The 23,829-nt window shown below is 35.1% G+C and overlaps 1 protein-coding gene across 4 annotated transcripts in view; it reads left to right on the top strand.

Annotated features, from left to right (window-relative positions):
* Window positions 1–23,829, top strand: part of Pdss2 (decaprenyl diphosphate synthase subunit 2) — a 274,672-nt gene that overhangs the window by 109,545 nt on the left and 141,298 nt on the right. For all 4 annotated transcript variants that reach the window (XM_048783835.1, XM_048783729.1, XM_048783661.1 and 1 more), the window contains one exon: window positions 333–464. In XM_048783835.1, the coding sequence (XP_048639792.1) occupies window positions 333–464 (132 nt within the window). The remainder of the gene's footprint in view (window positions 1–332; window positions 465–23,829) is intronic.

Here is a 23,829-nt window from a genome sequence, read left to right as displayed (position 1 = left end):
GGAGGAAGGAAGGAAGGAAGGAAGGAAGGAAGGAAGGAAGGAAGGAAGGAAGGAAAGAAAGAAAGAAATAGATAGTAGAAAGATCCAGAGAGAACTAGATCATCAAGCCTTATAACTTTCAAGTATCACTTTTTAAAACCAGACATGGATTTCTCTAGTCGTTTCTATGTTCCCTGCTTTCTCAATTGAATTCCTTCTTCCCCATCCCTTTCTTTTCAATAAATCCCATTGACCAGTTTTAAAATTTAGATATACTCATAGCAGTTTTCTAACTTGGTCTGACTGATCCTGTGAAGGTATATTAATCCTCTTTTCCCTTTACTTGTTGGCAGGGGGCTTGTGCATGACAGCCGCCATAACCTCCAGTTGAGGGGCTTGGTGGTGCTGCTTATTTCGAAAGCAGCTGGGCCCAGCGGAGTGAACACTTCACAGAACTATGACACAGTCAGTGGGATCTACTCATGGTAAGAAGAAATAACTCTTCCAACATTGTTCTCTAGATTGTGTTTTCTTTTACTGAATAGTGGTCAGTGGAAATCACTGTTTAGCCCTTTGTCACTCTCTGATTCAAAGACAGAGTAAAATATATTGTAGGTTTCTAAAAATGGATTTTTGCTGTTCCTAATGAGTCTAATAGTCTTGGCCAGCTCCGTGTATACCTCTCGTAAATTTTGCCACACATTTGTATCAAATGCTTTCATTTCTACCTTGAGCATTTAAAATGTTCTTCTCATTACCCCCCTCTCCCATAATGGCCTGCTGCATCTCTGTAGAGATGCATGTGTCACCTAATTGAAGATTTGTGATTTTTAAACCTACTCAGAGTGCTATCTAATTGTATAAAGACTAATGCTACTCCCATTTTAGGAGAAATAGTCTACTTTAGTGCTATTCTTTCTATTTGATTTTGAGTGGTTTTTTTAAAATATTTGTTCAGTTGTCAGTGGACCTTTATTTATTTTTTTATACGCAGTACTGAGAATTGAACCCAGTTCCTCATGCATGTGAGGCAAGCAAGCGCTCTACTACTGAACTACAACCCCAGCCCCGAAAAAGGGTTTTTACTAGGTTACTACAATAAGAAATTTTTATATCTTATACATTTATAAAAAGTAAATTTATAAACATGTTTCACTCATTTTTTCTGCATATAAAATAAATTTAAAATCTTTAATTTTTTTTAAAAACTGCATATATTTTTAGTAAGAGTATATCAGCAATAATTTGATTTAATCCTAACAATATGCTTGGCATTGGGTTAACAGCTTGTATAGAAGTAACAATCTGCGAGTAAACTTTGGCATGTGAAGTTAAAACCATCCTAAAAACATGATGACAAGGAAGTTTTTCTCACAAAAAGAAGCATTTCTAGAAACTTTGACTTATGGCTAATTGACCTTGTTTATTTATTATAAAATCAATACATATCTATGATTTTTTGTTACTTCTAGCAGTCTTATCCATAAATATTTTCTTGTATACTATTTAGAGATGACTGTTACTTGCCATGTGTGAAGTCCAATGACCCTTCCTCATTAACAAGCAAGAAAAGAAAATTACTGGAGAGGCTAAAAATGACCACTCCTTTGGCCAGTATCATTTTACACATCTGTCATTATTTGTCCATATAAGTGTCATCCCTAGAAAGGGTATCTGGAGATCACTTTCAGTTCTTACTCATTTGGAAATAATTTATATTTGTTTTATGCTTTCAGGTTACTAATTATGACAGTTATCATTTGATCCTTATAATATTCAATAGCTAGGAGTTGTTATACTCATTTTTCTCTTGAAAACATTTTTAAAACTTCAGACTTTTTCAGGTGACATAGCTAGCAAATGGGGAAAGCGAAGTTCTACTTCTGGATCTCTTCTCTCTAAATCTCTTGTGTTTTTCCATCTTTCTGTTCTCTTTCACATAATTTATTTTACCTCTACAAGTTATTAATACTAGGTATTAAATTGGTATAACAAAAACGATCTTAGTATAAGGATGTCTTAAAAGCTGGGTTCAGTGATGCTTGTCTGTAATTCCACCTACCCAGAGGCTGAGTCAGGGGGATCGAAAGTTCAAGTCTAGCCTGGGCATCTTAGACCCTGTCTCATTATAAAAATAAAAAAGACTGGGGATGTAGCTCAATGGTAGAGCACTTGCATGTGCGAGGCCCAGGGTTTGATCCCTAGCACCCCCCCACACACACACACACACAAAATGTTTTGAAAAACTTACAAATTGAAGGCAGCTTGGGAAATCTTTAATATATGTACATTCTTCCCTGATACCTACTGGAATTGGAGCTCAACATTTTAGCCTTTAAACTTTGTAGAAACTCGTGGTTCAGATTTGTTGGGGTTATAGGAGAAAATACATAAAGATTTAGAATGAATACTAATAGCCCTTTGATCCTTGGAAAGCAAATGAACTTCATATCACCTAACATCCTTTATATCTGCTTATCATCTTGTATCTACTTGTATTATTTGGGTAACTACATATGTATAATGAGTACCAGCAATTATCTTTAATAACCTTTGGAAAGTACTGCTCGATACAGTAATTATTGGTTGCGTAAGTGAGTCATCCTCATTTTATAGAAGAGATAACCATTACTTAAGTTAAAACTTGTTGAAAATTTTTTAGGTAGAAAGTGGTAGAGTTGGATTAAAATCCTGTTTTTATTCTAAAGTGTGTAGCCATTCTACCCTTGAGGGGTTTTTAATCTATATGTACACTGTGATGTTACCCCATGTTTCTGATTTCTTATCCAGCCTCTAAAAAACAATTACATTGCTTCTGATCCTTCCCATAACATAAATTGGTAGATGATGGTTGTAATTTGAGCAATCTGAGTAAAAGAACTTTGTGAAAAAGAAGGTATATATTATGGACATAAAAATTTTCCAAATAACATAAGTAAGTTTTATACTGAAGTATATAGAATTCCCTATACATTTAGGGAATAGTTCTGCATATAATTCCAGGCTATTTTCTATAATCAAACTTAATCTAGTAAGCCATTGGTGTGTTTGGTTGTTTTACACACTTGTTAATGTGAAAAAGTAATTTGGTACTTTGAGAAACCATTAATTTGTTTCTCTACCCCTGAAGTCATTTGTTTGGTTTCTGCTTCCTTAATTGTTCAAGTGTAACTTTTGCTGGAGGCTTGTATCTATAATGCCACAGTGAATTATTTAACATTTGAGAGAAGTACTGATTTGGGAGCTTTTTAATTCACTTCCAAACTATTGGGATTTACATTGTTGGCCTTTTTCTCTCATAAACTTGACTTTGATGTCATCTAATGGGCCCTTAGTAAATCACCTAAGGGCCCAAAAGTGAGGTGTTTTCTTTTGTTTGGCCTAAGGATATAGCTGGTGCTGTGGATGTGTCTAGTGACTTGTCACATAGTGGCCAAAAGGGGTATAAGTTAGGCTAAACTGTAATAACTACACTTTGAAAAACAGGCAAGAGAACCACATTTATAAAAATGTACTATAAATATCCACCATAGCCTTTTACTGAGAAGACCATTAGTTTAGGTTTCATTTTACCAACCCTAACTTTTAAAATATTGATTGTAAAGCCACTCAAAAAAAAAAAAAGTATTACTAAATTTTCAAGTATCCCTAGCCATAATTGGGAAAAATGCTTACTATTTCCCATTTTATTAATGTAGAATATTTTTATTTTTGTACAAAAGATAAGATCATTATAATATAAAATACATGGTATCAAAAATAAACTTTTCTAATGTAACATGATTATTAAGTTTAAAGAAATTCAGGTGAATTTTTTTGACTAGTGGTCCAACTTTCTCAGTTGCTTTACAAGAACTGGCTCGGTTTTTTCTTGTATAACTAGCATTTGAAAACAGACCACAAACTAAGAATGTTTTCCTTCTACCTTCATTCCCTGAAATTTCCCAACACCTTCACTGTGGCAAAAGAGACTGAAACAAGTATAGTTCCTGTGTACCCAGCTAGGCACTCCCGGTATTATCAGGGTCTTATGACTGAGATGTAGCCAATATAGTATGAGTAGAAGTGATACTATTTTCTGACCATAAAAATCTTGCATTTGTAATATTCCTTAAGCATATAATCTTGGAAGTGACACATTTAAGATGAAAGATAACTGTATCCCTATACCCTAGTAACTCACAATGTGACCTTTTGGAAATAGATTTTTTTATAGAGGTATTCAAGTTAAAATGAGGCCATCAGAATAGGACCTAATCCAGTGTAACTGGAGTACTTATAAAAAGGGAAAGTTTGATCACAGACACACTCATATACAGGGAGGATGCCCTGTGAACTAAAGATGGCTATCTACAAGCCTTCCTGGAACAGAATTTTCCCTCATAATCCTAGCAAACTCACATAGTAGGGAATAGAGAAGAAGAGATGAGATAGAAAAGAAAAGTTGAAATCAGGACTCTGTTGTGGAGAAACAGTGGGGAGCCATTAAAGAGGCAGAAAATAGACTTGGAATCTGAAAATAGACTGCACCATGGACTAGCTGCTTCAGCATGTACTTCAGAGAATGATTTTTAAGAATTAAATGAGTAAGGACGGGAAGTACATCTCGCAGTACATGCCTAGCATATAGGGGATAAGGCAATGCTTCAACCCTGAACACTGTAAAAACAAACAAATGAATGCCTTAGCTGCATTAATATGTCTGTGCTATGAAACATAATTAGCTGATGCTTAGAAGATGATCCTGAGAACGGAGGTCCAAAAGATAGAAAATCAGCCAGTGAGTTAGGCAAGAGTTGAGAAGGAAAACACGGATTTGGAGGGTTGAGGGATTTTTGTTGAAAGGCTTGGTTAAAAATTGAACTATTCTCAGACCCATTAGGTCCTCTGATTTCATGCTTTTTTTTTCCCGCCAAATTTCCCCAAGTCTGGCCCAGAGTTAAGGTCTAATTGTGTGCAGTCAAACCAAAACGTCCCATGGTCAAATAAGCATGGGAATGTCAGGTAAATAACAGTTAAAAAGGTTTCTTCATTTCAGAATTCTCAGGAGTTATGTACATTTGGTACATCCTGAACCTCTAAGAAGATATGTCCTTTCCTGATTATTTGACTTCAGAACCCTTTAACTACTCTCAGCAGTGCATCTTATGGAATCCTGCAGAAGTTCGGTAAATATTATTTTATTTCAGAGTACCTAACTTTGAATCCTAATGGGAATTTTGTGAGGTAGAAATACACTTTCACCAATGAGAAAACAGGATCATAAAAGTGAACTGACTTTCTGAGGTCTCAACATGAAGTGATCAAGTAGGGAAAGAAATATATCATATTGATTTTTAAGTTGCCTGAGTTCAAATCCTTATTCCATCCATCACTTATTAGTTGTGTGACCCTAGACAAGTTAGGACAAGTTAGTCTCTCTGCTACAAAGCTCTGTTGGGCAGATTAAAGAAGGTATAATATGCTGGTCGTGGTAGCCTAGTACCTGTAATCCCAGTGACTTGGGAGGCTGAGCAGGAGGAACAGGAGTTCAAAGCCAGCCTCAGCAACTTATCGAGGCATTAAACAACTCAGTGAGACCCAGTCCCTAAATAAAATGCAAAAAAGGGCTGAGGATGTGGCTCAGTACTTAAGCACCCATGGGTTCAGTTCCCGTACCCCCGGCCCCAAGAGAAGAAGGTATAATATTTAAAACACTTTAAACAGTACCTGTTATGGAGACTGTGTTTAGTAAGCATTGCCTCTTGTTATTCCAGATCCCTGTCATGTTGCTCTGTGTCCTTCATGAGATCCATCACTCTTTCAGGGCAGGTACTTGGCTTTGTGCACCTTTGTTGACCAGTGCCTTGGACATCATGTTCATTTAAATCTTTGGATGACTGGATCTTAGGTATAACATAAATGTTCTAAACCAAAACAAACATTTGAATCATATCATATGTTTTACCTTTTAAGACAAGTTATTATGTAAACCATGTTATTATGTGAAGTATTATATATAATGTAACTTTTTCTTTTAATTTTCTTTTGTTTATTTTTGTGTGTGGTGCTGAGGATCAAGCCCAGCACATCACACATGTGAGACAAGTGCTGTACCACTGAGCCACAATCCCAGCCTGTAATATGACATTTAAAGAAAGGAAAAGTATTAGTGAAATATCACAAAAAACAATCCAACATAAAAAAAATTGTGGAATATCAAGTGATTTTTTTTTTCCTACCTGAGATTTTTTTTTTCCTACCTTGCTGTGGTCTGAAGTAATATCCCACATAACACTGCACCTTGCTAGTGGAATTCTTAAATTGCATTAAACATTTATTTTCTTGATTTTTTAAAAATTTTAATTTAATTTAATTTTTCCTTCATGTTTGAACCTATTCTTTCTTTTACTACAATTTCTTTACTCCCCTGTATTATCTGTGGTTTCCTTTCTGGTACCTATAAGGCTTGAAGTTTTTCTAATAGTTTTTAGACTATTCTGGGTTTATGTTGTCCTTCATTCCATTTCCTGGAAGCAGTGGAGGGAGGAGAATAAGTTACTGTGAAGACTACTTTAGGGGTGGTGTACCCACTACTGTCAGAGTTGAAACAGAGCAACTCGCTGGGCCACATGGAAACTCAAGGCATACCTGCCAATTTTGAGGCAAGACCACTAAATTTAATTACAGATCTGCAATGCCCTGGGACACATATGTTCATTTAGGGAAGTGTTGCCACCTTCTTCTTGCCAATCTTGCTCTTTTTCTTTAAAGATCAGTTCAAATGTAATTTGAATATGTGAGAATGAAAAGTCAATATGTCATAAATAAAGTGATTGTTAGTATTTCTACTTTTAGATAGCCTGGTGTCCAGAATACAGAATGACATGTTAAATCATGGCAATTTTATTTGTAAACAAGCATTTTTATCCTAGTACTTATGTGACTTCTGGGTGGCACATGAGCTGATGAATAAGAATAAAATTGAAGGGGCTGGGGATGTCACTCACTTGCCTAAGATGCTCATAGACCTGAATTCAATCCCTAGCATACATGGAGACACATTCACACACACAGAAATAACATTATAGATTGAAAATTTTTATATTTGTTTGAAATATGGATAATAGAAAACTGTGTCTCTATGTGCTGTTAAACAGCACAGAGGATCATATACTATCCCAGCACACAGGTGGCATTGGTGACTATTTGATCATGACTGACTTCTTATTGCTAGTAGTATTTAATCTTGGAGCAGGGAAGACCTTTCTAAAGAGGTCTGAAATTATAAATGATAAGATTAACATATTTGACTGCACAAGCAATAATTTCTTCAATGGAAAAAGTTCCCATAAAGTCAAAAGACAAATGCCAAAATTACAAAATTCTGCAATATACACGACCAAGGGCCAAGTTTTAATCTACAAATCAGTAAGATCTTATAAATTAGGAAGAAAAGATAATATGACACAAACAGACAAAGGACATGAAAGGTTGGTAGCTTAGAAGTACATCCTGCTATTAGAATAAGAGTCCTAGAGTCTCTAGTATGAACTGAACTTTTATCTTTTGGCCTCTTTGATCCTATGATCCTAGGAAAATGTATAAACTGTGGATTTTTTTTTTTTCTAATTAAGAAAAGCAGGGATAAAGCCAAGTGATATTTTACCATCTATGTTTTTTTACCATTAATTTCTTAACAATTGTGCTCACTAAACTTGGTATATTATTCAAAGTAATGGTATAAATTCTTAGGTAATTGTTGGGCTTTAAGAAGTTGTCACAAAACGCATTATACATATGTCAGATCTAGAAAAAAATCAAGCTACTGATCTTAACATTACTTTTTCCTTAAGTGAAAATTAATCTAACTTGGTGTTAAAGGAAGTAGATGTAGAGTGTTTAGAGGCCTCTGTGAAATAAATAATCTGAGGAAGGGAGGTAGAGAATATAAATAGCTGTGAAAAGAGAGGAAGGTTTTTGCTGCTGTTGTTGTCTCCCTATAAACTTGTAAATTTTGGCTGGACTTGGTCTCAGCTGTAAATATTATACTCCATAATTTATCATTTTAATATGGTACTAGTTAGCAACTGAAGACTTCTAATTAATATTAACGATAGGCTGTGACTATCAATCCTCACCTTCACTAGGCACATTCGAATTGTCTAGTACTAAAAAATGCCAAACAAAATTAGCAAACAGTGTTTCCCTTGGGCATTGATCAGATCAAAAAACATCTTAAGAAATGAGACTTAGGGCTGGGGTTGTGGCTCAGTGGTAGAGTGTGCTTGCCTAGCACTTGTGAGACACTGGGTTCGATTCTCAGCACCACATAAAAATTAATAAATACAATTTTAAAAGATATTGTGTCCATCTACAACTAAAAAATATTTTAAAAAAGAAATTAGACTTAGTAGGAACACATTGATTAGTTATTTAGGGCTCAATTACATAAATATGAAAGAAGCAATATAGAAATATGTAACATTCAAAAAATAGATATATTGGTTGTTGTATTTAAGATAACGTGTAATTGCATAAAAGAGTCTAAAAGAAAGCTTGTTCACCTGATAACAACAGTGGTTGGGAAGCTTGTTCACCTGATAACAACAGTGGTTGGGAGCAAATATAAGGAAATAATCAAAGGGAACTTTATTTGTAATATTTTAGTTTTTAAATAAAGAATGCATTTATATTATTTTGTATATTTTAAATTATCTCAAAATTATTTTGTACTTGTGAAACAATGAAAACCTATATAAAAATTTTATTGTATTGTACTATAAAAACCTTAGAAGTGAGGAGTATATATTGACTGATTTTTGAATGATTATGCTAAATAATTGAACTTAGTGTCAGCTGTTGAAAATAATTTCAAAACATATCTCAGCTCCTCTACGGATCTCAAGAAATGAAAGCACTGGCAGTTTGGTTTTGTATTCCTATTGATTGTATTCCACTTACAACAATAAAAATAAACTCCATACACAAATCTAGCAATATTACTAATTCATTACAAGCAGTACTTATTTTCTTCATTAACTTTTTATTGTTATTTTCAACTTACACAGCATGCACAAATGCAGCAATTATATGTTGAGCAAGAAGGGGAAGGCTCTTTATGTTCAATGTACTGTACATCAGAAGTCATTACTTCACCAGAGCTTTTAGAAAAACACAAAATAAGATCAGCCTCTTACAAAACAAGTATAATTAACAGCAAAAAGTAGGTGGGCTAAGCTACTAATCTACTCAGCTGAGAGTTCATTTATTGTATATAAATAACATGATATAGATTAGCCTGCCTGACTACATCACAGAAAAAAAAAAACCTGCATAAATTGTTTTGTTAATGGTAAACTTTTTTAAGATCTTTTTTTCTTTAAGGAGGGTGTTAAGTTGACTAGTAAAAAGCCAAAGTGAGTGTCCAGTCTCTATTCTAACTCTTAAACAGTGCTTAAATTCTTAACATTCATCAGTAAATGTTAGTTCTTTGTGATAGAAGACCTTTAGTCACTTAAATTGTCTAGTGTGGTGTGTGCCTCCAATCCCAGCTACTTGGAAGGATGAGTAAGAAGGATCACAAGTTTGAGACCAGCCTGGGCAATATAGCAAAACCCCATCTTAAAAAAAAAAAAAAAAAAAGCCAGTGGCAGTCTGCTCTATAGCTTCATGACTTAACACTGATCCTTTGGGCCCAAACTCAGGGCACCCCTATTAGGAAACAGTGGGTTGTAATAGAGACACAAGTAAAGTGCCAGAGAACTGGGATGTTTCAAATCTGTAAAGCATTAGTTATTTGACCTTAAGCAAGTAACTTAACTCTGCTCATCTATAAAATGGAGGTGATAATGGGTTTCATACCAGGAGCTTAACTAATATGACACTAATGTGGACAACATTATCACTTTAGTGGTATGTAAATCTTTGTACATATCTAATATAACTTATCCTGACCACCTTCTGTCTGCAAGGTGCAGGACTGCACATTGAGGAAAATGTAAATATGAATAAGAAATATCTTTAACTTCAATGGCAAGGTAAGGAAATAATGTATGCATTCTTGATGCTATTGATACAATTTCTAGAAATTCATTGCTAGAGCTATATCTGTGTTCACCACTGGGTCCACCAACTGACCCATGTCCATAGTCAATTCCTTGGTTTAACTAAAGACAAGTAATCCATAACTCCCTTCATACAAGATGCTAGGTCAGAATTGGCATCTATAGGTGGTTTGGTGCCTGAGGAAGTCTTTTCTCACTATGCTCTTAAAGACTGCATAGATGGTTTGCACAGATAATAAAGGCAAAGAGGGCAGATTCTTGGATAGTTACCTCTATCCTTAGCATCCTTGCTCTCTGAATTTGCTAGTATTTTGAGTCAATGTTTCCTGTTTTGAGTCTTTGTTTTCCCTATTGCCTCCTTTTCTCAAGTTTTTACATGGAGTAGAAGATCTTAAATACTTCATTTGCATTCCATTCCCTACAGGATTAAGTATATATTCCTTAACATAGCAACAGAAGTAAGAAGCATGGTGTGGGATTCTCTTTGCCCATCTTAGAAAAGGGTACTTGCAAGAGCATAGCTGATCTTTTGTAATTGCCTAGGCTTGATCAGATAGGAAATGCGGCTGAGGGGGCCCAAAATGAGGGGCAAAATAATGATCAAGGAACTGGAGGTCATGATGAGTCAGATTGTAAGAGCAGAATTAGTAATGCAGTGAGACAGCTGAGAAGTTAGGAGGTTGTAGTTAGAGAATAGAACGCTTGAAGATTTCAGAGGTGGAACAGTTCTGAATGGATGTTTCAGTAATGCCTAAGAGTAGGTTTCATAGAGTACTGTGGAGGTCAACTTGAGTAGAAATAGAAAGTACATGGTGGGTTTCACATGATTGGATTCAACCAGGAGAGCAGTACTGATAAAAATGCCAAAGACTTCAATGAATGCAGAATGCCAGAAGAGGCTGGCTTCAAAGGAACAGTGGCTTTTACCAAGATGATGAGGAAATAATGTGAGTCGTAGTCCCACCTCTCAACTCCTCAGTTTTAGCATTAAAGTTAAACATAATTTACTCATGATGATAGAGGATTCACATATCCTAGGAAAAGCCATAACCTAGAGGGAATATTCTGTGAATTCTTAAAACAATTATTGTTTTGTAATGACTGATTTATGTACATGTTTTCTCAAGTAGGTCAAGTAAGTCTTCAAGAGGTCAGGGCCCATCATAGTCATCTTTCACCCTACCACCTCTTCCATCATCGAACCCTCTATTATATTTCAAAACTTCTAGGTACTTCTTAACCATCTTATAGTGATTTATTTGCCTATTTTTTCACTGTGCTAGATTTGTTCATTTGCTTATTGATTGATTCATTCAGGAAACATTTGTTGAGCATCTGCTGGGTACAAAACTGACCATAATATAGAAATATAGTTAATATGTAGAATAATAATACAGAAATATAATTAATATAGTTAACACATTTAGGGTTTTCTATAAGTCTAGTACTATTCAATGTTCTTTATATATATATTAACTCATTTATTCCTCACAACATGGTTAAGAAAAGACTTTTGAGGGGAAACAGGTTTAAACAAATTTAGTAACTTATTCAATTTATATTGCTAACAAAGGCAGAATTGGAATTCAAACCCTATTTGACGTAGAATCCATGTTCTTTTCAAGATTAGGGAGCCTCTGGATTAAGTGTCCTAAGTATACTTTCTTACTCAACTCAACATCCATCCACAGCACTGAGCATGAATTTTTAAGTTCTGAGTTTGATGATACTGAATTGTATAGTTTGGTAAAGACCAAATTCCAAACTTTTTCTATGAATTCTTAAAACGATTATTGTTTTAGAATGACTAATTTATGTACATGTTTTCTCAATAAAATAGGTCTCCAAAGCCCTAATATCATAATAGATACTTCAGTGCTCTTGTGTATTATTCTTGATTTATTTAAACAAAATTTCCTTCTGGGATTGAATATGGATCATGGTAGGCTATGTACATCTTTAAAAATTAAGAAAAAACTTTAATGTTTGTAGGTCATATCTCTTTTGCTGCACATTTCCTTTTACTGATTTATTCTTTATCTGTTGTGGAATATTAATACCTGTATACTTTCTTTGATAAAGGAACCACTTTTTAAAATCAACTTCTGAGCTAAGTAGATGTTCTGCCTAATGTTTTTCTTTTATAGTTGAAGAGCAAAATATATGTCATTTGTTATTAGTTCTAAAATGCTCATTGCTACAAATTTTATATTAAAATTATTATTTATACTCATTGGAGACACCATTTTAAGGCAACACTTGGATGATTATGTACCTACAAGATTTTCTACTGTCCATGGGTAATTTGTATCCAGCAGTAACATGGAACATGGATTTACACTCCGCGCTCCCCGCCACACACACACAGTGCACACACGTGTATGCTTCCTCCCCCGCTCTGTCCATATATATGTGTGTATATATATGTAATTACTTTCATTATTTATTGCAAATAATGATGGTACATATTTTTAGAGGCTGTGCAAAAAGAACCAACAAACTGAGGTGCAAAATAAGTTTCCACCCCTTCTTTCCAAAGCTGTAGTTAATCACTTGAACACTATCCAATATAGTAGAAGCTGTCAGACTTCTCTTTGCAGCAGTCTATGTAAAATGTTTATAATTTACAGCTTATTATGCCATGCAAATGACTGTGTTCCCAGTGAAGAAGAGTGAGAAAATATGGCTGTGAAATTATTTAACTCTCTTTTGTTAGTTATTTTCTGGCAACAGTAGAAGGATACTTTGCACTTAAAATGCATTTTTGTATTTAATTTTATACCATTCAATTCAAAACTTTATAAATAGGAATTTAGTTTTTATCTCTCTATATAGATAGGCCAGAGAAATTTTAATTTAACAAAAACAATAAGCTAATATCAGAACTGTTAGAGTATTTAAATGGAATAGTATTAGGGTTTAATTCAATTGATGGCTTCAACTTTGCAAAACCTGTTTCTGTTTTGACACACCTGCAGTGGTTAATAGGCATCTGTTATTTCCAAAGTTACCTTCTGCAAACTTTCATATTGTCTGTAGCACTTTGGCTGAAAGTTAATCCTCCTTAGGAGCAATTAGAGGGGTGGTCAAGGGAACTTGGACCTCTCTATAATCTGTTGAACATATCCACTCACTCTTAGTTCTCCCCTTAGCATTTTCTAATTTTATGGATTCCCTCCATTAGATTCATGAAGCCCTAAAGTCAGTACCATATAATCTCTTGTGGTCACCGTTACCTCTCTGCCTGGTATCATACTACAAGTTTATACCCAGTAAATACACCTTAGGTCAGCCAGGAAAGTAGTTAAGTCTGGCTTTTAGATGCCATGCCTTATAATGGACCTTCTAGGAAGGAGGTACCTAACAGAGACATGTAAAACCATAGGAACTGGTGTTTAAAAGTCTATCTAGACTTTTTCCTTCTAATTCTTCTACTCTATTTGGGAGGAGAAGAAATTTCTATTTGATTTATACATCCCTGAATATAAAAGAAAAAATACATATTTAAATGTTTAAAACATTCAAAAATATGTTTAATTTTTCTGTTCTGGCTTGTTTTAGAATTCATGTAGAAGCTGACTTGGTAGCTCTTGATGAGGTCCTATTAGCCAACCACATTCTTTTTAACTTACGGAAATCATCCAATATTGAGTATATTTAAATAAGAAAAATTTGCACCTGCAATTAATGTTTTTGAGAAATAATGGATAACTGTCTGAAAGAAAACAGGATTTTTATGTCAATATCAAGGCACTGCCATTTTTATTGTGATTGTTCTTTTCAAGGAATTCTGGGATCTAAAAACTTGTCTTTTATAACTTCAGAGGAGAATTTGTTTCCTTCTTCAAACCAATTTTTAAAAGTTAAGCAATCTTAACTTGCAGCAATCTTAAAAGTCATCTCAGATTGTGTCAAAAGTGAAGAATTGAATATAATGGTTTGTCATGTTTTCTTGGCTGCTGATTTTTGGGTAAACAGAAACCTAGAATGTGCTGGACCCAACCCGGTGGGTAGGAGAATGGGTGCCTACTGCTGCTCTCCGGTGACCTCTTCTGGCCTCCTGTTAGATGTGTTGTTGAAGCCCAAGGCTACTTCTTCCTAGACTGCCTTAGAGAGAAGACAGTTGTCTGGGAAAGTGATGGGAAATGAGCCACCGGAGACTTTGTTATGATCATCTTCCAACCTCCTATACCCAGGACTAATTTTACAGTTTTTGTACCACCTTTAAAAAAAATTCTGCTTGTGAATTAGACATAACTCTTCTATGTTTATATATGAATATACTACCAGTGAACTCCACGTCATGTACAACTATGAGAATGGAATCCTAATTCCATGTATGTATTTGTCAAAATGCATTCTATTATCGTGCATATCTAAAGACAAATTTAAAATTTTTTAAAAGTCTGCTTATGTTTTTATGTATAAAATGATGACTAGATTTTGTTTTATTAGATACACTTGTAACTGCCAATCAGAGCATCTCATGACCATGAGATAACCACTGTCACATCATAATAATGAGTTTAAAATTAAAAGTTTTATTAACAGCTGTACCTTTTTCCTGGAGTGAATGGCTTTCCTTAGACATTTTTAAAGGGGGAAATAATCACATGTATGAAGAATTCTACATTTTGAAAAATCCTTAAAATTCTGGGCACCTCAGATTAGGAACCATTGGTCTAGATGGTATCATTAAACAGTAAGTGCTCCTTTAGTGTTTTGTTTTTGTTTTGCTGTAGAAATGGATTCACTCTATTAGATTCATAAAGCCCGAAAGTCAATACCATATTGTCTTTCGTGGTTGCCATTTTCTCTGTACCTGCTCTTGTACTGTAAGTTTATACCCAATAAATATGCCTCAGGTCAGATGTGAGTGAGAAAGTAGTTAAGACTGTCTTTTAGGTGGCCATGCCTTATAATGGGCCTTCCGGAAGGAGGTGCTAATTACTAATTTAGTACCATTTTTAAACAGTTAAAGATGACTCCTAATCAGAATTCAGAGTTCTACTGCATGCATATTCTTTTGCACCTTGGTAAAGTAATAAAACCTTAAGTCAAACCATCATAAGCTGAAAACCATCTGTATATCATAGCCATAAATAGTAGCTGTACTAGAACAACTACTAGAATGATATTTCTGTTATTTTTTTAAAAAAAGCTTTTGAAGGTACCTTATTACACCTGAACTGCACTGAGTACCTACCAAAAAATTAAATCAATCTATCCTCTCAAAGTGTATTATCTCTTACAGGTATTTTGAGAACAGACACATATTAGGTATATAAAATAGTAGAAAAATTAAAGTCGTTTATATCTCATGCTTTTGTTAGTTTAAGGGAAAGAAACCAGAATCCTTATCTCATTTACCTGGGTAAAGAATAAGAAGAATAACCAACAAAATTCAAATGTTAGTAATGGCAAGTTATCCAGTCAGACTTATAGTTAACATTAAGTGGTTAATATATTCATCTATTCTGAAATATGATTGAATTTATGTTTATGTAACCAGAAAATGTTCTCCTTAAGATATTTCTTTTAGCTGGGTACAGTGATGCATGCCTGTAATCCCATTGGCTCAGGAAGCTGAGGCAGGAGGATCCCAAGTTCAAAGCCAGTCTCAGCAATTTATCAAGGCTCTAAGCAACTTAGTAGGATCCTGTATCAAAATAAAAAAATAAAAAGGGTTGGGGATGTGGCTTAGTGGTTAAGCACCCCCGGTTCAATCCCTGGTTAAAAAAAACAAAAACATGATGCACATGATCTGAACTGTTCTAGAACATACTTGCTGATTTTATTTTGTAAAGCCTATCAGTAAAACTTCAGGATGTTTTCTAACTTGGATCAACTTTTGAAAGAGATTTCTTAGAATTGTATATTTATGTATATATTATATTTGATAATCTGAGGTTAATATTTCCCTTTCAGCCAATTCTCTCTTAATCACATTCTCAGGATCTCTCTCTCCTGTGGGTCTTGCTAGGTAGAATTCTTTAAGTCTCACACCAGATGTTACTTCTTTGCACATTCCTTTTGATTTCCTGTCCAGTCCTTTACTAATCTAGCCGTCAGCTGTTTGAGCACAGAGCTATGGTTTTCTTCCTTTTTTTTTTTTTTTTTCTTTTTCCTTGATGAATTCTCAGAACCTATCACATGGTCTGACATAATAGGTACTCAATAAATGTTCATTAAATGAAAGCAAGGGATTTTGAATACTCACTACAATTGTAGTCTGTTAATAAAATATGGTGAAATACCTTTGAGTATTATTCTTCTAACTCTAATGTATTTTAACATTTTATTAATAGTAGTTTGATCAGGCTTTAGAAGATCACTTTACTGCAATTATTAACTCTGCTGCTAATTCAGATGTTGTTAACCACTTGTCTGCTGATTTAGCAAAATCCATTAAGTAGCTATTATTTAGCAGTAGACATCTTAATGTTTGTAACTTACTCCAAGATCTGCCCTCCTGACCAGATCTTTTTAGTTATATCTGCAAATTACAATTCATGAAATAATAGTAAGTGTGGGTTTGTCACGAAGATTAGAAACAAGGTTATTTTTTTAAGGAAATAAATATTTATAATAGTCCATGAGTTTATAACCAAGTTGTGCACAAAGGCAGTATAAAAAATGTTTAAAAATAAGTTGATGTAAATGAGGCATTTCAAAGTATAGGTTGGTGCCTCATCATTAACTTTAATTTTGTGACTTTTGTCAGTTGATGTCACAACCTTAGTGTTATTTTTAAAATAGTTTTTTTAAGAGTATTTAATTAAGTAAATGTGGTGTTTGCTTATTTCAAACAGTGTGTCTTTGTTCCTGTCAAAGCCATGTTGGCAGGGCATTGCTTTTCTTTTCCCCTTTGTTAATATTCTGCGTTAGATAATGGTCTCACAAATAATAGATTCCAAGGACCTTTGATCCACCATTACTGTAAAATAAAATGCAACTTAATTTTTTTCTGGGCATAATGGTTTTAACCTTGTGTACTAATTTGACTGTGCTTGTGGGGGCAGATCCTTAAATGAGACGCAAATGAAGGAAAAATTGCTAATGCTGCCACTGTATATCTAATGAGCACTGTGTAATAAACCATAACCTCTTCGACATTTCTCTGGAAAGCGGCGTGATTATTTTGGATGGCTAGCCCTTTGTGGATGGCTCATTACCGTCTGGCATAATATGTATTGATAGAGACTGTAATTGTCAACTCCTATTTGACATGCTGCCTCTAATAAATATGACTTGCATCACTGGAGCCCACTAATGGTTATATGGGAAACTGTAATTAATGGGAAAAAATATATTTGTAGGCTTAAAAATATATATATATATATGTATGTAAAATGTCTATAGAAGATTGTCTGCTGTCTGATCTTCCTTCCCCCTAACCTCTTAGATTATTTGAAGCTTCCCCCAAGGATTGGTGCTCTTTTATTAATATAGAGTCCAAGATGAGATGTGTGTATGTATAAGAAGAAGGAACAGAAAGAAGCATCTCCATTGGTAAAGAAGTAACAATATGAAAAGCTTCATCTACCTATGTATAAGACCCGTAAGACTGTAGTTTCTACACCCAGGTTCAGCTCCTGAAATTAATGCTGTATAAATAGTCTTGACAGTCTCTTATGATTCACCTTTCCCATGACTTTTTCAGCTGTATTTTTCTAGCTTTATTCTGATAAATTCTATGTTCTGTAATAAGGGAAGTAAAAGAATACCTAATAGGCCATAGTAATGAAATAGTAATGAAATGTGAATCACAAGGATATTAAAGGTCCACAGAATACCTCACACAATATCTGGGGTTGAAGATTACAAAGATTGAAGATTGTAAAACATTCAGTTCTAGTCAATTTATAATTTCTGAAAACAATTAAAATGTTAAGAGAATAATATTTCTGTTGCCCAGTGTATAATTATAATGTATTCTGAACTTTTAGACAAATAAGTATAATGTTGGTTTATATGCTGTAATTCATGATTTTAATGAAATGGAATCCTCAGCATTGTACATAAAATTAGACATGAACACATATTTCTATTTCCTGGAGTAGAACTAGGAAATGATATGAAAATTAGGCAGTTCTCAGGTTTCTTCTTAGGCATGTCAAGTCTAATGTAATTTTCAAGCTAAGAAACTGGAGACCCAGAGAGACAAATAGAAATAATTGTGGGTAGAGAAGATCTCTGTTCTTCCACCCATAGTTTTGAGGCCTGGTCATGATCTAAAGTTCATGACTTCCTTGAACCCCCATGAGTACACTGGGACTAGAGGGCAGTACCACTTTCCTAGCAGAGTTGTTGTCAGGATGGGCGGGGGAGCAGAACTGTGTATGTGTAGTGCTTAGTGTAGTACTTTGGGCACCTAGTAAGCAATAGACAAATATTTATAAATATTTTCTTCTTTTTGCCCTTTTATTCTCCCTTGATCCTCTATCCTCCACAGATGACCACATTTCTAATCTAGTACATTCTCTATTTGCTGAAGAGTGTCTTGTCCCTGAAACACAGACTTTCAATTTTGGTAGGTAATATTAGCTACCACTTATTAGCAGCCAGGTCCTGTTATAGTTTTCTTACATGGATAAACTCGCTGATTCACAATAACCCTAAGAGGTGGGTACTGTTATTTAGCCCCATTTAACCAATGGGAAACACTGAAACAACGATGAAGTTAACTTGCCCAAAATGACATAAGGATTTGAACTAACTCCAGAGCCACACTCTTAGCCACTTATACTGCCTCTACCAGGCATCCTTTCTCATGTTCATACAGCAGAGAGAAAGAACAGGTTCTGTAGGGTTTTAAAGAGGCCCATACCCCACCTTCCTCTGTAGAGCTGAAATTGTCCTTATGTGACACACCTAATGTAGCTATTGGTGGTAGGAATGTATTTTGGGGGAAGAGGCTTGGCAAGGCATAAGAAGGGAAAAGCAACTCTGCTGTAGGAAGCCAGGGTAACAGGGAACTGATTAATAACTATCCTTGTGATAGAACTGCCCAGTAAATGACAAATACTTGCATTACTGCATTCACCATGCTGTCTCCTCTGCAGGGGATAATGTTCCCATCTTTCTTCATCTGACTAACTTATGTCTAAGGTACATCTCTGCTGTCATGTTCTCTAAGAAATCTTTCCTGATCCAAGGCTGGGCTAAGTACTTTTTTGGTCTTCCACAGTGCACTGTGCATAAGTCTGTGCCAACATGAGTGGTGATGGTGTAATAGCTTCCTGAACTGAGCATTGTGCTGAAAACATTTTACACGATATCTTATTTACAGCTCCAGATCATTCCAAAAGGTCAATAGTGATGGCCCTTTTATAAAGATAAGGGCAGTAAAGCTGAGAGATGTCAAATTATTTAACCAAGATCTACATAGCTGTAAGTAGCAGATCTGAGATTTAAACCAGGTCTTACTCCAAACTCATATTCATCTATTCTGAAATATGATTGAATTTATGTTTATGTAACCAGAAAATATTCTCCTTAAGATATCTAGATGTGGTAATGCATGCCTGTAATCCCATTGGCTCAGGATGCTAGGCAGTGTATTTACCATATGTATTGATATTATCTGCTTTTATCTTTCTCATAATCAGATTAACTTATCAAGAACTACACTGTCTTATTCATCTTTTACCCCAAATCCTATCAAAATTGTACATTTGAGGTCAAAGAAACAGAATTACATATTAAAATGTGCTTATTTTTGCTAAATGTACTTGAATTTTAAATGTGTTATGAAATAGCAGAATTAAATGTAATTTCTTTTGACTTAATACATTATAAACTGTAAAAATAATATACAGATGTATCTAGGAAGATATTGTGAACTAAATTGTGTCCTTCAAAGTTTACATATTGAAGCCCTCACCCCATTATTACTGTATTTGCAGATAGGGCTGTTAGGGTGGCAGTTAAGGTTAAACAAGGTTATAAGAGTGAGGTCCTAATGGGATAGGGCTGGTATGCTTAAAAGACAAGGAAGAGACAACACAGAGTTAGTTCTGTATCACACTGTGCAGGCACTGAAGAAAGACCATATGAGGACACAGTGGGAATGGGGCTATGGGCAAACCAGGAAGAGCCCTCAACAGAAAGTGAATTCCCCAGCACCTTGATCACAGACTTCTAGCCTCTAGAACTGAGAGAAAATAAATGTGTGGTTAAGCACCGATCTGCAGGTTGTTTTGTGTTATTGTTATGGAAGCCCAGGCAGTCTAATGCAGTAGGTTATTCTACACTTTCTTGCTTTAGGATTTAAATCAAATATTATTTGAAGAAATGTTCATAATTGATAATTTAACATGGTAAATATCCAATACCCATAGGTAGGGCCATATGACAGCTCAAAATATGCCATTAATAATAATAATAATGTTAATAACTGTTAGAGTCTGTAAACAAGTCAAAATAACACCTGGCATTTTGCCAGGGGAATGTTAGAGTTCGTAAACAAGTCTGTATGGTGCCTGGCAAAATGCCAGAGGGAGTGGTTTGTGAAGTAACGCCAGCAAGCCATTAAGTGTGGAGATTCCTTATTGGTTGACTGATGTATCTAGTTTATGCTAATTAAGATAAGCTGTGCAAAATGTATAAATACCTCTGTTGTCCTACAATAAACGGCTCCTTCTCCTGCTGTATCAACGTACACAAGTTATTCGTCACCCCACCCCCGGTTATTTTGCCCAGCCAGCTGGACTGCGGCAAATAACTTTGAAGAAGCATACAGAAATTGAATTGCTTGTATTATTAGGAATTCAGAACAACAGCCTCTTATCATGAATCACCTGAGGAATAGCCCGGCCTCCTTCCCTTCCCACAGTAGGAGCACCACAGCTTCCCCACCTCTTTCCTCTCAGGATTGCTGGCCCAGTCCTTTCCCATGGAGGAGGGCTTATGGAAAGGCAAGATTTGAACAATTGAAGGGCAGTTCAATTAGGAACCATCACATTTTTTTAAAACTAAGGCCACAGGAAGCTGAGCAGGTACATGTTTATCTTTTAAGAAACTTTCCAGAGTGTTCTCTGTATCACCTCCCCTGTTAGAGAAGTCTTTTCTGCATTCTTTTCTTTGGAATGAGAAGAAGACAAAAGGCTAAGTTTGCTTCATTTATTTCTCTGCTATCCTCAAACTGAATTAACTCTGTAAGGCCACTATGATTAATAAGTAGGCCTCTTTTTTAGTCCACAGCAGGGCACTTGTGACCAGCTGAAAATGTGCTGGTAAATTAGGTAGTATAATGACTTGACATTCCGATAATTAACTGTCAGTGAATATTCTTCTGTGGTATCTAAGACCCAGCTATCAACTCACATTTCTTTGGTTTAGGTAACCTTACTTGAACAAAATGTAAAGTAAGAAGCATGTTAATTTTCTTTTGTCTGTGTGAAAATGACTTTTTGGAAGATAGTAGCAATTTAATCATTTTTTTCTTTATTTTTCCAAATCATTTGGGGAAAATTGGGGCTGTGGGGAGAAGATGGAGAATGTTCCTGGACTTTTCTCCCTTTTTGTGGTGTTATTCTTATTTCTTGTCAGTCCGTATCTGATAAGAGATACCTAAGCCCTAGTCCTAACCCTGTTCTCTGCCCATAATCTAGTCTGAATCTTCTGGCTGCAGCCACTCTCAGACGACCTCACGACAGCTGTCAACTCTGGTCATTGTCTGGCAGGGGCAGTGAACCCTGTTGGTACTAGAAGCTGCTGCCTACCTGGAGCCCCCAGAGCACTGTGGTGGCACCACATGTGGCACCAGGGTAGGTGGGAAGCAGCAGCATCCTTGCTTTCAGGATCTTCATTCAAGAAGAGCCCAGCTTCCTGTCACCTTTCCCATGGGACTTCTCATTCCTCACACCAAATCTCCAGGGATCATCATTGTGTATCCCTAGAGCAGCTACACTGTGGCATTCATTCACAGTTACGTGCTCTACAGTTTTCTTATTAAATCTTTTTTTAAGTTTTTATATTTTTTTAAAATTTGTATATAACAGCAGAATGCATTACAATTCTCATTACATATTATACAGAGCACAATTTTTCATATCTCTGGTTGTATACATAGTATATTAACACTAATTCATGTCTTCATACATGTACTTTGGATAATAATGATATTATTATCCAATAATACCATGTATCTTATCTGATCGTAATGGAATGAAACTGGAAATCAATGATAAAAGAAGGAAGGAAAAATCCTGCATCACCTGGAAAATGAACAATATGTTACTGAATGATCAATGGGTTACAGAAGACATAAAGGAGGAAATCAAAAAATTCTTAGAGATAAATGAAAATACAGACACAACATATCGGAATCTATGGGATACAACGAAAGCAGTTTTAAGAGGGAAATTCATTGCCTGGAGTTCATTCCTCAAAAAAAGGAAAAACCAACAAATAAATGAGCTCACACTTCATCTCAAAACCCTAGAAAAGGAAAAGCAAAACAACAGCAATTGTAGTAGAAGGCAGGAAATAATTAAAATCAGAGCGGAAATCAACGAAATTGAAACAAAAAAAATTGAAAAAATTGATAAAACTAAAAGTTGGTTCTTCGAAAAAATAAATAAGATTGACAGACCCTTAGCCATGCTAACAAAGAGAAGAAGAGAGAGAACTCAAATTACTAACATACGGGATGAAAAAGGCAATATCACAACGGACACTACAGAAATACAGAAGATAATCAGAAATTATTTTAAAACCCTATATTCCAATAAAATAGAAGATAGTGAAGATATCGATAAATTTCTTAAGTCATATGATTTGCCCAGATTGAGTCAGGAAGTTACACACAATTTATTTTATTTTATTTTATTTTTAAAGAGAGAGTGATAGAGATAGAGAGAGAGAGAATTTTTTTAATGTTTATTTTTTTAGTTTTCGGTGGACACAACATCTTTGTGTGTATGTGGTGCTGAGGATCGAACCCGGGCTGCACACATGCCGGGCCAGCATGCTACTGCTTGAGCACATCCCCAGCCCCAATACACACAATTTAAACAGACCAATAACAAAGGAGGAAATAGAAGAAGCCATCAAAAGACTACCAACCAAGAAAAGCCCTGGACCGGATTGGTATACAGCAGAGTTTTACAAAACCTTCAAAGAAGAATTAATACCAATACTTTTCAAGTTATTTCAAGAAATAGAAAAAGAAGGAGCTCTTCCAAATTCATTCTATGAGGCCAACATCACCCTGATCCCGAAACCAGACAAAGACACTTCAAAGAAAGAAAACTATAGACCAATATCTCTAATGAACTTAGATGCAAAAATCCTCAATAAAATCCTGGCGAATCGAATACAAAAGCATATCAAAAAAATTGTGCACCATGATCAAGTAGGATTCATCCCTGGGATGCAAGGCTGGTTCAATATACGGAAATCAATAAATGTTATTCACCACATCAATAGACTTAACGATAAGAACCACATAATCATCTCGACAGATGCAGAAAAAGCATTCGACAAAGTACAGCATCCCTTTATGTTCAAAACACGAGAAAAACTAGGGATTTACAATATATGCTAAGCCTCAGGCTAGCATCATTCTAAATGGAGAAAAACTGAAGGCATTCCCTCTAAAATCTGGAACAAGACAGGGATGCCCTCTCTCACCACTTCTATTAAATTTAGTTCTCGAAATACTAGCCAGAGCAATTAGACAGACAAAAGAAATTAAAGGCATAAAAATAGGAAAAGAAGAACTTAAACTATCACTATTTGCGGATGATATGATTCTATACTTAGAAGACCCAAAAGGGTCTACAAAGAAACTACTAGA

This window comes from Marmota marmota, unplaced genomic scaffold, assembly GCF_001458135.2.
Source record: "Marmota marmota marmota unplaced genomic scaffold, marMar, whole genome shotgun sequence".
In the NCBI taxonomy this organism is placed as follows: Eukaryota; Metazoa; Chordata; class Mammalia; order Rodentia; family Sciuridae; genus Marmota; species Marmota marmota.
This window is presented reverse-complemented; position numbering and strand designations above follow the sequence as displayed.